Source organism: Aythya marila (genome assembly GCF_965140915.1).
Source record: "Aythya marila genome assembly, chromosome: 6".
NCBI lineage: Eukaryota > Metazoa > Chordata > Aves > Anseriformes > Anatidae > Aythya > Aythya marila.
In genome coordinates, this window is record NC_139047.1 from 12,047,357 (window position 1) to 12,062,052 (window position 14,696).

At 43.9% G+C, this 14,696-nt stretch overlaps 1 protein-coding gene across 2 annotated transcripts in view; it reads left to right on the forward strand.

Moving 5' to 3' along the window:
* Positions 1 to 14,696, forward strand: part of BMPR2 (bone morphogenetic protein receptor type 2) — a 133,013-nt gene that overhangs the window by 15,436 nt on the left and 102,881 nt on the right. Inside the window, exon 1 of one of the 2 annotated variants that reach the window (XM_082764065.1) lies at positions 4,872 to 5,792. The exons of the other annotated variant lie outside the window; for it this stretch is intronic. Within the exon in view, the coding sequence (XP_082620191.1) occupies positions 5,717 to 5,792 (76 nt within the window). The 5' untranslated portion in view covers positions 4,872 to 5,716. Of the gene's footprint in view, positions 1 to 4,871; positions 5,793 to 14,696 lie in introns of those variants that run through there. 2 annotated transcript variants of the gene reach the window in all.

Sequence of the window (14,696 nt, forward strand, 5' to 3'; positions counted from 1 at the left end):
TTGTCTTTATATAGGATGATGTCAAAGACTATGGTGAGTTCATTGTAGAATATGGCTTGTCTTGCAGTAGATTGCATAAGAACAGGGTAGAGTTAGAAATATCCAGGGCTGAAAACAGTAACTCATACTTGCAAATACTTGTTGTTTTCAAATGATGGACAGTTGCTGCTATTTTCTCTGATTGGGAGACAAAGAAGAATGAAGCCATAGTAGCCTTCAGACAGGCTTTTATGAGTCTAAAGGCCGAAAGTAATGTCTGGCACGGATTATTTAACTGGGCTAAAGGGGAAACAAATTCCCTCTGAGGCAGGAAATTCAATTTACCATTTCCTTAAAGTAGTATCGTGAGAGTGAGAGCAGCTTCTGTTGCACGGTGCCAAGGAGGCTTTATCAGTCTGAGATCTTGGCAGGACAGACCAGACTGGTTGTCGATTGCTGTGGATAGTGCTTTTCCTGCCAATCAGAAAGAACAGAAAGGAATTGACTTTCCACCACAAAGGACTTGCCCAGGGTTTCAGTCAATCTTTTCTCCATTTGAGTCTGAGAGACTTTGGCTATGATGCCACTTACCCGCTTTTGTCACAGCTTGGTGTTTGTCTGACCCTCTTTTGTGGAATCCGTTTTCCCAAGATGAAGCTGAGCCCTGGAAAAGGAGCAGAAACCAGCAGTCAGTTCAGGCGAGGTGTGAGTGATGATGGTAGGCTGAGGGAAGGCATACAAAGGAAACGTGTCTGTGCTGAAGAAAGGTACTTCGGGAGCCAGAGTGCTTCTGAAATCCCCGGAGGACTCGCCGTTTCTCTTTCTGTGTATCACGTGCCCACTTTCCTATAATTACAATCTTTCCACAGCCTCTCTCGCTGTTCTGACCTTTAACTCCTAGGGGACCTACAGGGGGGCATATTAATGACTCTGTGTGACACCCCAGATTTAACCCTGATGGGAAAATCTATGTAAAATAAGTAACTGAATGCTTCCAATGGTAACAGCGTCTGCGTGTGATTACTTGTTTGGCTGCATTGGCTGAAGCTTTAGCTGCTAACTCAGCAGACTGTGAGTAGACAGTATTGTCTTTTCAGTTCATTCTGGCTGCAGTTCATGATGTTAATAATAATCCAGAGAGCTATATAAGGCTTGGATCCTAGCTATCGGAAACCACCTCTCTCTCGACCTCCTGGTACAGGAGGTGAGATATGGGAGATGATCCTGCTGACAGTTCCCTCGTATTAATGAATGGGAGGCATTCATGGTGGGGACTTGCATCAAATCCATTATTTATTTGGGTACTACTTAGGATTCAGAATGGGTGTACTTATTTGTAGGAAAGCCTGTGAACATCTTGATTACTGTTTTAGCATATGTTTATGCTTCAGAGTCAGTGCTATGGGGATGCTTTGTTTTTAAATCGGGGACAGAATATGCCCTGAAAACTAACCATTGGGCCATGTAGTTATTCTCTTTCCCCAACACTTATGACAGCACTGAAAGAACACTCTGGCCAAGCTGATAGGCAGCCAAGTATAATTTATGGCTTATTTTAAACTGATCTGTTGACTTCATGAAAGGCCCTGTCAAAAAGAACAGTCCCCTGAGTCCTAGCAATGATAACAGTTGTGTGGCGTCAGCGCTGAAAAACTCTTGGATAACAGTGAAACCATCCTGAGAAATCCTTTTAAAGTGCCTAAAAAATCACTTTTTCTAAAAATAAATGGGTCTAAAGCTATTGTTTGATAGTTCACTTTTGTTTTCTTCATGCCTTGTTCATGTTATTTTCCACTGATTGCAATATTCTCTTGGAAGCCTGAAAACAATTCTTTGTATGCCTGATAATTTAAAAAAAAACACACACCCATGCATTGTTCCAATGAAATGCTTCTAACAATGACATGTTCTATTTCATTTACATACAGTCTTGAATTTGCAAGCGACATCGCTGTGTTTGCATGTGCATCAGTACGGCCACCATCAGGAAACACCCGAGATGTGTATCGGCCTTACTGCTCTCTTCTGTGTCTTGCTCTAGTGCAGACATAGCATAAAGGGCAGTCCCAGTGCCCAGGAAGGGCCTGTGTCATTCAAAGCTCCCTCGCCCTAGGGCAAGATGGCTGTGCCCTGCTGCAAGACCTTAGTGCACGTTAGGGCGATACCGAAGGGAGCTTGCAGCTACTGTACCCTGGCTTTTCTGTTGCCATTCTCCTTGCAGCCTGCCCCAGGAATGCTTCCAAGCGCATCCTTGTCCCTGCCAGGCTGTGAGAGCACCCAGCAGCAGTTGTAAAAGAGCATCTACTTCATAAGATCTTTTTTCCCTCATTCTCTATTTTTTTTAATCTCAGTCTCTTCTTAGTTGCATTCAAAACTGTCGTTTCATCAGGTGAAGTTCTTCCTGGTGGAAATGTGCAGTTCTTCGGGCAGAATACCATCCTCTGAAATCTTGGTAAATTTTTCAGGTTTTCTCTCATCTCTCCCCTGCCCTTTTCTGGACCAATACAACAGACTCTGCAAGTCTTTGTTATCCTGAGTATTTTCCCACTGGTCTTATTTGACATTGCTGAATATTAGGCTAGTGAAGTTCTAGCTCACGGTTAAACAGATAAAACAATGTCACAGCAAGAATTATAAATATGCCTTTGTCCAAGCCCATAACAATGAGCGAGTCTGCGAGTGACAGTTCAGATCTCTGGTTTCCTCTCACCACCGTGGGAAAAGGAAGCTGCTTCTGTGCTTAGACAGCAGTGATTGCTTCCTACATCTGTGTGGTGCAGCGGGAGCCAGCCCCTCCTGGGCTCTGCTCGCCAGCTCCAGAGAATCAGGCATAACTGCTTCACAGCTCCATGGCTCCGTAGCATGACCTGCATCTGTGGCCAGGAACCCTTTGCACCCTCTGTAGCTGCACCAGGCTGGAGGGGAGCAGAACCTGCAGGAGAAGGGCTTCTGCAAAATTCAAGAGAGGAGGGAAGGAGAAAAAAGTCTTGCAAACTGCTGGGAACATGCAGCCAGGTGATTAGTACTAAGGCCCTGATACAAGGTCTGGTGAAACAGCTCCACAGCCTCAGGGGTTCTTTTGCAGGCCTCCGTGGCCTTCACAAGGGTGTCTTCTGGATCATGGTCTGGGTTTTTGTGAAACAAGAGAGGAAATAGTTGTATAAAATAGCATGAGTCTCACTTCTTCTTTCTAGGAAAACAAAACACAATAAAAATCCAATCCATTTTGTTGTGAGAATGAAAGTTTTAAAGCAGAAAATCTGTTTATATGATTCCTTGTGGAAGAGAACTCCCAATGTTAATTAATGAGCCCAAACCAGAACCATTAAAACAAGCAGGACTTCAGCCGTTTACTTCAGGCTGAGCAGGTTTTGATATATGTCATAAACAATTACAGCGTTTTTTTCTACCATCTAAACAGTGAAAGTGCTGTGCAACCCACACAGTTAGGTGGTTGTTTTCTGTGAACACAGTAGGTCCCACTTATTTTTTTGGTAGGTAGTGCTGGGTAAAAGTATGTTGCATAGTTTGGTGTCTTTGCTAAACCAGAAAAGAACAGTGGATTTTGGGCCCACAAAAAATACTCAGTGCTGCCTTTTTTTTTTTTCCCTTCTTGGAGGTAAAACTATTGTTTGGTGTTGGTGGTTGTTTTTTTTCTTCTTCTAAAGCTTATTTCTTGACAGTTCACATTCCCCAAATAACAGGAAGGATACTGTGGTTTACGTGTGGTTGTAATTTTGGAAAGTGGCGATACGAATTACAATTTGGCATTTTATATTTTATTGTCTTTCATCAATATCCATGTTAGATGTGCATAATTAGAAGTAAAAATATTGTAACAAACATTGAAACTGTTATTACAATTGTCAGCCACCCAAACTCAACTTGACCCTAGGAGTGTCAAACCATGGCTCTAGCCTAAGCATCACAGCGATAAAAATGCTGTTAGAATTTAATAATTCTCTTGGTGATGCAAGAATCAGATCGAATCTATTTCACCTGTTAGGACTTGCGAAGAGGAATGAAGTTACTCAAAGGCTTTTTATTGTTGTTGAAATCCTATCTGATTTGCACCTACACCATTTCACGTAGAGGTATTTAGTGTTTTGAGGCGTGGAATTGGGTTTTTGAATTTGTGTGCGTTGTTCCCATTCTTGAAATTGGTGTAGGGATTTGGGCAGAGGGAAGTGTTTCTCATACTCTTCCCCTAGGAAGAGCATGGATAGGCAGGCACCCTCTGCGTGCAGGATGTTTTTAGGAACCTTTTCTCCCTTATACCCAGTAAAACCCGTTTGAAGGAGCCTTGCTGGGCTGGAACACCACACACCGCATTCCAGCTGCAGCTCTCCCATCAGCTGCCGGCCTGAATCATTTCCCCTCCTGTGCAACGTAGCAAAGGTTACAGCGCGCCAGCAGCGCGGCCGGCTGGCGTTATCTGTGTGCTGAGACCATAAACCGGGCTGAGCACGGAACGGGGCGAGGCAGGTGCCTGAAGCCGTGCGAGCGGGGCAGGATTTGGGGGGGTGAAAGGGCAGAAGCGGCGGGGCTGTGCGGGAGGCAGGGGGAGGTTTTGCCGGGGGCCGGGGCCGCTCCCCCAGCGCCGCTCCCTCGGCGCCGCCATTTGCCGCCGCCCCCTGCCCGGCTCCGTGCTGCGGGGCGCGCTGCACCCCCCACAACATGGCGGCGCCCTGCGCGCGCGGCGGGGCCCCCTCTTCGGCTCCCCGGCGGCTCCGCCTCCGCGGTGCGGGGCGGGCGGGGCGCGGGGCGGCTCCGCCAGGCGGGGCGGGGCGGCGGTGGGAGCGAGTCCCCTTTGTGTCTGGCGCGAGGGAGGGAGGGCGGCCGTTGGGGCCGGCGGGCGGGAGGGGGAGCGGCGGAGCGGCGGCGGCGGAGGCTCGGCGGGCACGGGAAGGAGGCGGAGCGGAGCCCAGCCCAGCCGCCCCTCACCGGCGAGCCCCGCGGGGCTGAGGCGTTCCCCGCCCGGCGGGCAGAGCTGAGGGAGGAGGCCGGGCCGGGGGCTGCCCGCCGCCGCTGAGAAGGAGGAGGAGGAGGCTCCCGGAGCGAGGCGAGGCGAGGAGGCAGCGCGTTCCCCCGGCGCGGGGAGGGCCTGGCCGTGCCGTGCCGTGCCGTGCCGTGCCTCCCGGCGCTCCGGGCCCCACCTCGTCGGGGTGGCCGGGGGGCGGCGGGCCGGGGCTGCGCGGCGGAGGCAGATGGGCCGAGGGGCGGCCGCAGCCGGCGCCCACAGAGCCCAGCGGGTCTCGCCCCGCCGCCCAGCGGCCCAGCGGCTCCCCGCGACCCCGGCCGTGTGAGGCGGCCGAGGGGACGGCGCCGTCGGGCTGCGCCCCTTCGCTCAGCCCCTAGAGCCGGCCGGGACTGACAGCCGCTCCATCCTCCCGCCTGGATATGTTTCCTTCCCAACCCGGCTGCTTCTTCGACATCGTGAAGCTGCGTGGGAAATAAAGCCGCCTTCCTGTCCCGGGAGGAGGGCGATGCGGCCGGCGGCAGCCGCCTTTCCCCCCGCTCCCCCGGCCGCCGAGACATGAGGGCAGGCTGCTGTGAGGGAGGAAGAGCGGAGACGGCTCCCCCCACCTGCCCCTCGCCCTCCCGGACCGGATTGTGAACCGAGAGAGCTCAGTCAGGCCGCTGGAAAAAAAAAAAAAGGAGGAAATTCCTCTCGTCGGTATCTTTTTTTTTTTTTTTTTTTCTCCTCCTGCTGCCTCGATCCTCGGCTCCCCCAGGTATGACTGCCTCACTGCAGCACCTCTTGCTGGTGCTCCTGCTCTCCAGTGCCACCCTGCTGCTCAGCACTGCGGCTGGTAAGTAGCCAGTGGCTGCACGGAGCTGGCCATTTTGGCACGGCCGAGGGGGTGGGGTCCGCCGGCATTTGCACACATCTGGGTCTCCTTAAAAAGTGCTGGGCATGTATTTCAGCTGCGAAGCGTGATAAAGTTTTGAAAGCCCGATCTGTTAGGGCGTCTCGGGATACAAATCTGCTTTATTGCGTAAATGGACTCGACCTGCATCCAGGATGCACGTTTTGTCTCGATCTGCTGCTCCCGTCTCCTCGCTTATTTCAATTTTGGAAGCACACATAGTCTTTTTGTTTTGCATGCCTTGCCCTTTGTAAGGTAATGCAGGCGTTTTTAATATATATTTTAATCGTCAGCAGAGCTGTGCCTGTTTTGCTGTGGGATCTTTGGGCACAGCCATTTTTAATTTTATCAGCATCAAGGCTTTTAGGGGCCTTAAACGTGCTACAGTTTTATGACAGACTTATAGTAAGGTATATCTTTTTTCTTTGGGGAGAGAAATGAAGCAAAAATGAGGCGTTTTCCCCTCATGATTGTAGAGGAGTAACAAAATGCTGTTGAGGAGCACTGAAAGGTCTCACAGAGTACTCTTTTTTATTAAAAAGTTAGAAGTGTATATTGTAAGATCATCCTTATTAATATTTTATAATATATACTTGTAATTTTGCTTGGAAGCTTGACGTTAGACACATGAAACATTTGGTCCTGATATTGGAAGAGAGACGTGCGTTGGTCTGGCATCCTTTGGCTTTCTGTCATGGTGACAGATGAGCATGTTGGAGCTTTCTGAGTGTTACCCAGTGTCGTTAGGCACTTATGCCAACGTTTCTCACTCGATATATTTTCCAGCAGTTCTGGAAGACTGCTGTGACTTTGGTGTCTTTTTACTAATCGGGACCTAGTCTGAAATGCTGGGTCTTTCCAGTATTGCTTTAGTAGTCAGATGTGTATAGTTCATAAACGAATCCTTGTAAGAAGAATACAGCGTGTAGGCAGTTTCTTCATTGCTCTGACTGGATAGCCCCAGATTTTCTTGCTTCTGCTTTTTAAGAGGTCTTTTTTGTGAGGATATTAACATGAAATAGTTGATGTTGCCTGTATCATCCTGACCTTTGACTATTGTAATTTTAGATTGATCTCTGCAGTGTCTGTCTGTGGTAGTTTCTTGGGAGTATGTTTTTTCTTTCTTTCTTTCTGGAAGAAGGGACTTCTGAAGGTCAGAAGTCTTGATATTAAAACATGCATGAATTGAGAGTGCCCAGTATCTAACTGTTCTTTCAAATACAATGATAATAATAATAATAACAAAAATAAAAAGAAAAGCGTAGGCTTTTTCTCCCCCATCAGGAAAACTTGAACGAGTTGCTCATTTCTTTGCCTTTCTGAGGGAGAAGGGGTACTGAAGGAGCAAGGACAGATTTGAACCAGGCCAAGGGCTGGGCAGGTGTGGTACGAGCCTGTTTGCACAGTTTTGCCAGTCAACCTCAATCCTGACCTGGCAGCAGCATTCCTGTATTTCAGTTCTGGTTTTGCCTTGTTAAAAGGGTTTTAACAATGCCAGCTTGTTTGGCTATTTTGTGCATAGGAGCCTATTTTCCCATTGTGATTTATTTCTTAATTGTGAAATTTTAACAATCGACACTATGAAAAACCTTGGTCATAATCCTGTGTAAGAGTAATTACATGAATTATTTGAGCTTTAGCTAAAGTAACTAATTGTTGATTTTAAGTTTACACTGCATTTCAGAAAAAAAAAGTCTATACATGGGGAGGCTACACTAATGTGTAATTCTGCCCTTTTATGTTCATGAAAGAGCCAACACTACTTCTTCTCTTCCCCTCCCCCCAAAGTATGAACTGTATGCTCACATCAGCGTAGAAAATGCTGGCTTTCTAGCTTGGAAAACCCTTTCTAATTGCTCCTTCTGATCGGTGATGGATCCTGTGTCTCTGCAGTATGTGGAACTGAGTGTTTATAGATGTAAAATTGTGACATCAGAGGGGAAGTATTTTCATAACAGGTTTGCAGATTTTGGCCTTGAGAAGAATCTCTTGATCTCCTTGTGGAGAGCTCAGTAAAGACCTGAGCTTAGGATAGTCAGGAAGGAAGAGATGAGGAGATGCGTAAAGAAGATGAAAAATCTTGAAGTGGGGCTGTAGATGACAGTTTTGCTTTTCATCTAGAATACGAATGAAGAATGAAGGTGGTCCTTCCTTCACCTTGATAAATGAGGATATAGTACAGAACTGGCTCTAGGTTCAAGTGGGGCTTTCCTTTTTTTTTTTTTTCCTCCTTGATTTTTAGGAGAAAAATATTACTGCTTTCCTTTATAAAATACAAATTTTGACAGATATCCAATAGCTCTGTATTTAAGTTGTATATTAATCCTTATAAAGAGAACTGCTACAGTGAGAACATTTTGCCTTTACTAGTCTGAGGTAAACGATTTGAGGGGTTTACAAAAGTTATATTGAAAAAATGATTTGGACCACTTTGTTCTTCATTTCTCAAATGACTTGAAATATCTCTTTCTAAATCTTTCGTTTAGAACTATGAGCCATATTTATACTCCCCTATATTTTGGAGGATTTGAATGCATTTATTGTGAGGGTTGTGCCTGAAGAGGTGGCTGGTGAACCTTTGAGCTGTTCCACAATAATTTCATTTGGGTGTTCATATGGACTAGATATTAATCTTTCCTTGTTTCATTTGCTTGCCTTCTGTGATACGCAATACCAAACCACTTTTCCTTCTTTTTTTAATATCCACAGTAGACAGCATTCCTTTGTCTAATGTGTAAATTACTCATGGAAAATATAAAATGAAAATTAAAGTGAACAGAATGTCCTTTTATCTTTGTGGGTCTCTTCCTTCAGTCTGTACCTGTGTGGTTCCACAGCGCTGCAGGATTTCCAGTGTGCATAGAATTGGATAGAGATTATTTTTTTTAATGATAATTTTAATTATTAATTAAAATGAGTGAACTGAAGCTTCTTTATTCTGTTCTGTCTTGCAGTTAAAATTACTGTAGTGTCTTGGTCTAATTTGTTTGAAATGTGAATTATGTGACAGAAGGAAGGACTCCTTTTGGCCATTCAAATCAGTTATTTTATCAGTGTTTAGAATTAGTAACTGCCTTATCTTATTAATCAGTTTTCTTAAACCTATCTGTATCCCCAGTGTCGACTTCTTGACTAGAGCTATACCCATTGTTAGTGGCTCATTCAATTGTAATCTAAAATCATATTAATTTTTCAGTTCAACCTGGGAGCTTTTTCAGAAATATCAGCCTAGCAGCAGGAGATGGACTATTTGCTTGAGGGGCGCAACTGGTGTGCTTGATAGAAAACCATGTACAAGTGCAGCCTTTGTGGCAGAATAGGGCTTCATTAGCTCTCCAGTAGGGAGTAAGAGCTGTGCACCTGTGGCAGCACAGAATTGTGCATGGACCCCTTCATCTCGCTCTAAAGAGCCTCTTTTCCATTAGGTTGTCTGTGTGAAGCTCTGTGATATTTCACCTAAGGTGCCTCCAGTTCTCAAGCAAACTTGGGCATTTCTGGGCCGCGTTGTGCCATGTAGGCATAGCGTGCGAGGAAATGGAAGCTATGCTAACCAGGTGGCTGAGGAGCCCAGAGTGGAAGCTCTGAGCCCTTACACAGGCACTTCAATATGAATGATTTTACCCTGAAAGGAACCACATGTAAAAGGTTGGCTGAGTTGTCTGTTCTCTGCTGACGGAAGACAAACCTTATTTCACCATGGACAAAGATGGAAGCGTAACAGGATTTTCTAAAAGAATTATTCTCATGGTGAAGTGGTTGTTTTGATGACCTCTCTGGCACATACTACAAACTTCTCTTTAAAAAAAAAAAAAATAATATATATATATGTATATATATTGTTGACTTTTACATTGTTGTCTCACCTGCCTTTTTATATCTCATTAAGTAATTCCCAGCAGTCTGTGTAGTCAGTGTCGTTGTTTCCTTGGCAGATGTTCCCCTCCTTTGTGTTTTTCACCATAGGGAAGAGAAAGGTAACTTGTTCAGTACTTTGCAAACATTTCATTCCCAAAAGCAGACTGCATGGTTTACAGTCACAGGAGATGGATTGTGTTAGGGCTCAAAGTCTGGCCACGCCATGAACATGTGCTGTCATTTTCTGAGCAGACTCTAACTTTCCTAGCGGATCTCTGTGTAAGCAGGGTGCCAAGTTCTATTCAGAACAAAATATTTATGTCCTGAATCAAACGGGCGTGATGATGCTGTGCAATGGGTAGGACAGGAATGTGTGTGTAGCTTGCATGTGGTTTTAAGTGTTAATTTTATTAAGCTTGTAGACTTAGTGAAACTATTAACTGCTTCAATTTGATTTTTAAAAATAACTCAGTAGAAGAACTGGTCTCCAAAACAGAAGATCACTTTAAGCACTGAATATATATATCTTTTTTTCTCTGAAGTATGAGTCCACAGAATTGTAAGGCTGGAAGTGACTACTTTTCTCTTTCCTGAGTAGTCTGGATGTACAAGTATGGGTAACAACTTTGTCTAACCTCTCTAAAATCTCCAGAACAGGGATTTATTTCACAGCCTGTCTAGGTAGCTGTCCTGTTACAGGGCTTAATGATCATGTATTTTGTAACGCAGAAGTGGTAGTTCTCCTCCCACCCCCGTTCTGATGCAAGATTGTTTAATATATACCTCAACGAATAGGTGGTGACCCTCCTGATCATATAGCATGCTGTGCGCATACAGACAATTGCCGGGGAGCAACAGGGTCTTGAGAAGTTGTTTGTGTGCCAAAGCCTAGGGTCTCAGAGTTTGCTACAGTCATCTTCCATGGGAAGCTTGAGTTGGCTGTCATTATTTTAAAATGAAACTTTTGCAGTCTTTTTGGAGGAAGTATTTTTAAAAGCTGCTTTTGAAAACATATACTGATCCTGGAATTTCTGAAAGTCTTATTTCTGGTGGTGCCAGCCTGACTCGAGGGATCTGTAGTTGCAGAGATGGGAGCTGCGCTGAGCAGCGTAGTGGGATCCTATTGGAGAGGTCAGTCTCGGTGAGTGAATGGAAGGAAGAAAGGCTGAGAGGGCTGGAGAGATTTGAGAGGATGAAGGACTGAAGTTGTTTTACAGTGGGACGAGAACCAAGGTGTATTAGAGGAGATGTGCTGTATTTGTCAGACTTGTTTGGAGAATGCATGCCTGCCGTTGTGTGGGGGAAAAGTTTTTGTGCCAGAGGGAGAGGAAGAACGCGTAGTTGCAGGTAGCAGTTTCAAAGACTTCTGTTGTGAGAATGAATGGGAGACCTAGTCATTTAGATGACGTCTTTACCCTTCTCCCCTTCCCTTGGTCTCTTAAGTTCAGAAACCACGAGGTGTTTGGGAGGTGATGGCATTCCATTCCAAGTCACTGCGGGGTGTCCATCTGTCTTGTTGATTGCCACCTTGATTTTGTATCAAATCACACATTGCATTTTGAACTGTAGAGGTGCCTGTGTTGTGCATCTCTTGGTACTTGGTATTTTCTCTTTTGTCACTTATTTCTGTGTGAGAGAGGGAGGGAAAAACAAGGACTACAGATGCAGAAGACTCCCTTTCATGTCATTGCCATCTGTGATCCCTTCCGTCTCCATCAGTAACTCCTGAAGCCACTGGCCAATTTCAACCATATGTGAAAGACGGGGAAAGTCTCAAGAGCTTAATTTGCTACTGCTTTCATGAAAATTAGGGATTGGATGGAGGAGAGAATTCCAAGGTAGAGCTTTCCCAAGGGGAAGGTCGGGCAGAATGCTGCCCTGGTAAGCCTGTTTGCTTCAGACTGGCTCTCGGTTAGCACAGGGATGCTGCAAGGCTATCGGTGTGTACGGGGCTGTGGACTGAGCTCAGTGTGTCTGGTCTTCCCTTTGCTTGGGGTGCCACAGGAGGTCTGAGGGAGATTTGGTGATCCCTGCTAGGGGAGGGGTGGGTGTTGGGTAACACATGTGGGAGAAAGGGCATGTTTATAAGAAATTAGGCTTTGCTAATCTACAGCTAGGGGAACAACTTGTGTTTTTGACACTGTGTACTCAGCATTTTAACTAAACTTCCAGAACAAAGCCCAAATCACCTTACTGAATGATTAGCATCCATATATGACTTCATTTGTGTGTATGCATAACTTGCAGCTTATTGTATGTGTTGCTTTTCACTCTTTCAAAACTAGATTTAATTGACTACCCATTGTATACACTTAGCTTTATTTCAGGCATCCCACACATTGTATTTATTGTTTTGATCTCTTTTCAATGTTACTGTAACTTAATCTTCTTCTGTGTCCTCTTTGAATATTTTTTTTTGTATTATACTTGCTCAAACCTGTGAAGTGCATGAAAAATAGTGTTATTATTTGTGGTAAGCAGGTGTAGTTGAGTGGCATTGATTGTGACGCTCAGGGTTGGAGTAAATGGCAGACGGTGACAAAGCCAGCAGTACCTTGAGTCTTTGCATTGTAGCACTGACTGTCAGAGGCGAATGGGCTAGGTAGTGCTAGCAGCAGTGTGCAGCAGCTATTACTGTGACATTCAGCCAAAAACTGGTGCTACATTTGTTCTCCTTGTTTTACTATGTGTATTTTTTCTATTCGAAGTTGCAAGCAATGCAACATGGTTGCAGGCAATACAACATGGTTGTAAGAAAACATGGCTATCTTTTCTTTTTTTTGAATGAGATGGCTGGAAGTGTAATCATAGGTCATGTGTAAATTAATGATCTCTATTACATGTTTATATTAGAGAATGCAGCACTTAATTGATAACAAAGTTTTGGGCACTGGCAGTGTAATCTCCAAAGCTGCTCATTCTTGGCATGAGGTAAACTTCCTTCCACATAAGTCGCAAAGGTCAGGTTCACCTGGTGTGAGCAGCTCTAACATAGTTCAGTTACCAGAATGACTGACCAAACATGCTCTGCTGCTCTTGCCTTATCAGACTTGCTCTGTTTGGCTTGGTTTCTGTTAAAAATAAAACATTCTGTATTTGCAATCAAAGAAGTGTGGATCTGGATACTTTGAAGAAAACTACTGGGGCATCCATATTAGAGAACCCTAATAGATTTTCCGAGAATTTAAGCTAGTCCTCAGTCCTTTGCTATTCTGAAATTTGTTAGACGTGACAAACGTGTATCAGGAAAAAAAAAGTTGTTATTTTTCAAGCTATTTTATATATTAATGATTGTATTAAATAACTCTGATCTTACAGAGTATTGTTTAGTCATCCCCGATATAAAAGGAACTAAACATTTTTTGCCTTTTTTTGTGTTGAAGTGATTGTGTTGTAGTTAGGTTGTTACTGAACATACTTGAAATCTAGTCCTTCTGGTGGTATCCCTCAGAGAGAAGGAAGTTAAGTTAATTTAGAGCATCTATAGAAAAAAGTAAAAATGTTGTTTCAGTAGGACATGTTCATTTGTGCTTAGAAAGACTCTTGCAATTGAGCATGTCAGTTCTGGATGATGGAGTTGTTTTAGGTACTTACAACATCTTCTTTTTATGAGTCAGATTTTCTTTTATTATTTTAGACATCCAATTTGGGGGATTTTGTGTCCTTGTACCTTCTAAGTTGTGAAAATATTCGTACAGACGTAGTATACATTGTGGATATATACTTCATGCTGTGAGCCTTGCCAGTCAGTTATTTAAACCTGAATCCCAGAAGTAATTTTTCTGTATTTATTTGCAGACAAGGGATCCTCTTATTAAAAGACTAGCTTTCTTTGATTACTGGTTCTTTAATATAAATTTTCATTATATTTAGCTGAGACATGAAAGATATGTAGAGCTAATATTGTGAGCTAAAGAAAGCTAAGATTGTAGCAAGAAAATTGTAGCACCTATCTTTTTAGTTACACTGTGGCACATCCATATGTATGCAAAGCAGGCACTTAGACCAGAAGCGATCTTCCTGTATGAAAATAATTCTAGTTGCAATCAGAGAAGGATAAAAGGAATCCTGTAATGAAGCTTGTCTAGATGCCATCACAGTATGGGTTTCTTATGTTTGCATGTTTAAAGTTTTTTCTTTATTTCTAGCTGTAATCACCCAGGTCAGGGATCTGTAGCTGGAGCAGCTGCCATGATTGAAATAGGCAGACACGCTCAGGTCTGCCAGCTGAAAGAGGACAAACCCTGCTGCAGCACAGCGCGCAGGCGCCTACCCAGCAAGGGCTGCTGCTGGGATTTCAGCAGGAGTCAGCTAAGAAGTGGAAGAACTTGTTCAAGCGCCCTGTGCTTTGCAGGCCGGGATGAGGGAGTCTGTGAATCTCAAGGAGCGAAGAAGATGAGAAAGCAGTTTAATTCACTTTAAATTAGGGTAAACTATTTCTAACCCCACTGCAGCCATATTTGGATCTCTCTGTAAACATTTAATATAGAACACATGAAAATCCCTGATTCTAGTGTGTGTTGCATATATGCATCAAAGATGACTTACTATATTTGTGTGTTTATGTATGTGTATTTATATATTTCTTAAGTACTCAGTTTGTTATCAAAATTCAAGCATACCAGTCTACTTCATTATTAAAAACTAGTATTTTAATATTCACAAATTAGCTGTTTGCTTGGTGTTACTAATTTCCAAAAAGTCCTTATCAACAGCTTATTTTACGTGACTGGTAAACTTTACACTCAATTACATCCAGATTTTACCAGGACCTGTTAAGTAATTTCTCTTTTAGGTATATTAAGATGAATCTGGTCTAATTAAATTTTAGTTAAATTTAGTTTGTAATAGTTAATGCTGTTGCAGCTAAACAAGATTATTTAGCCGCAGTTGTTTAACATTGTTTTAGCTAATCATTTAAAATCTCATAGTAAATGTTTTCCCTGCAATTTTCTGTACAAACTTAAAAATATCTTAAGTGGCAAATAGAGA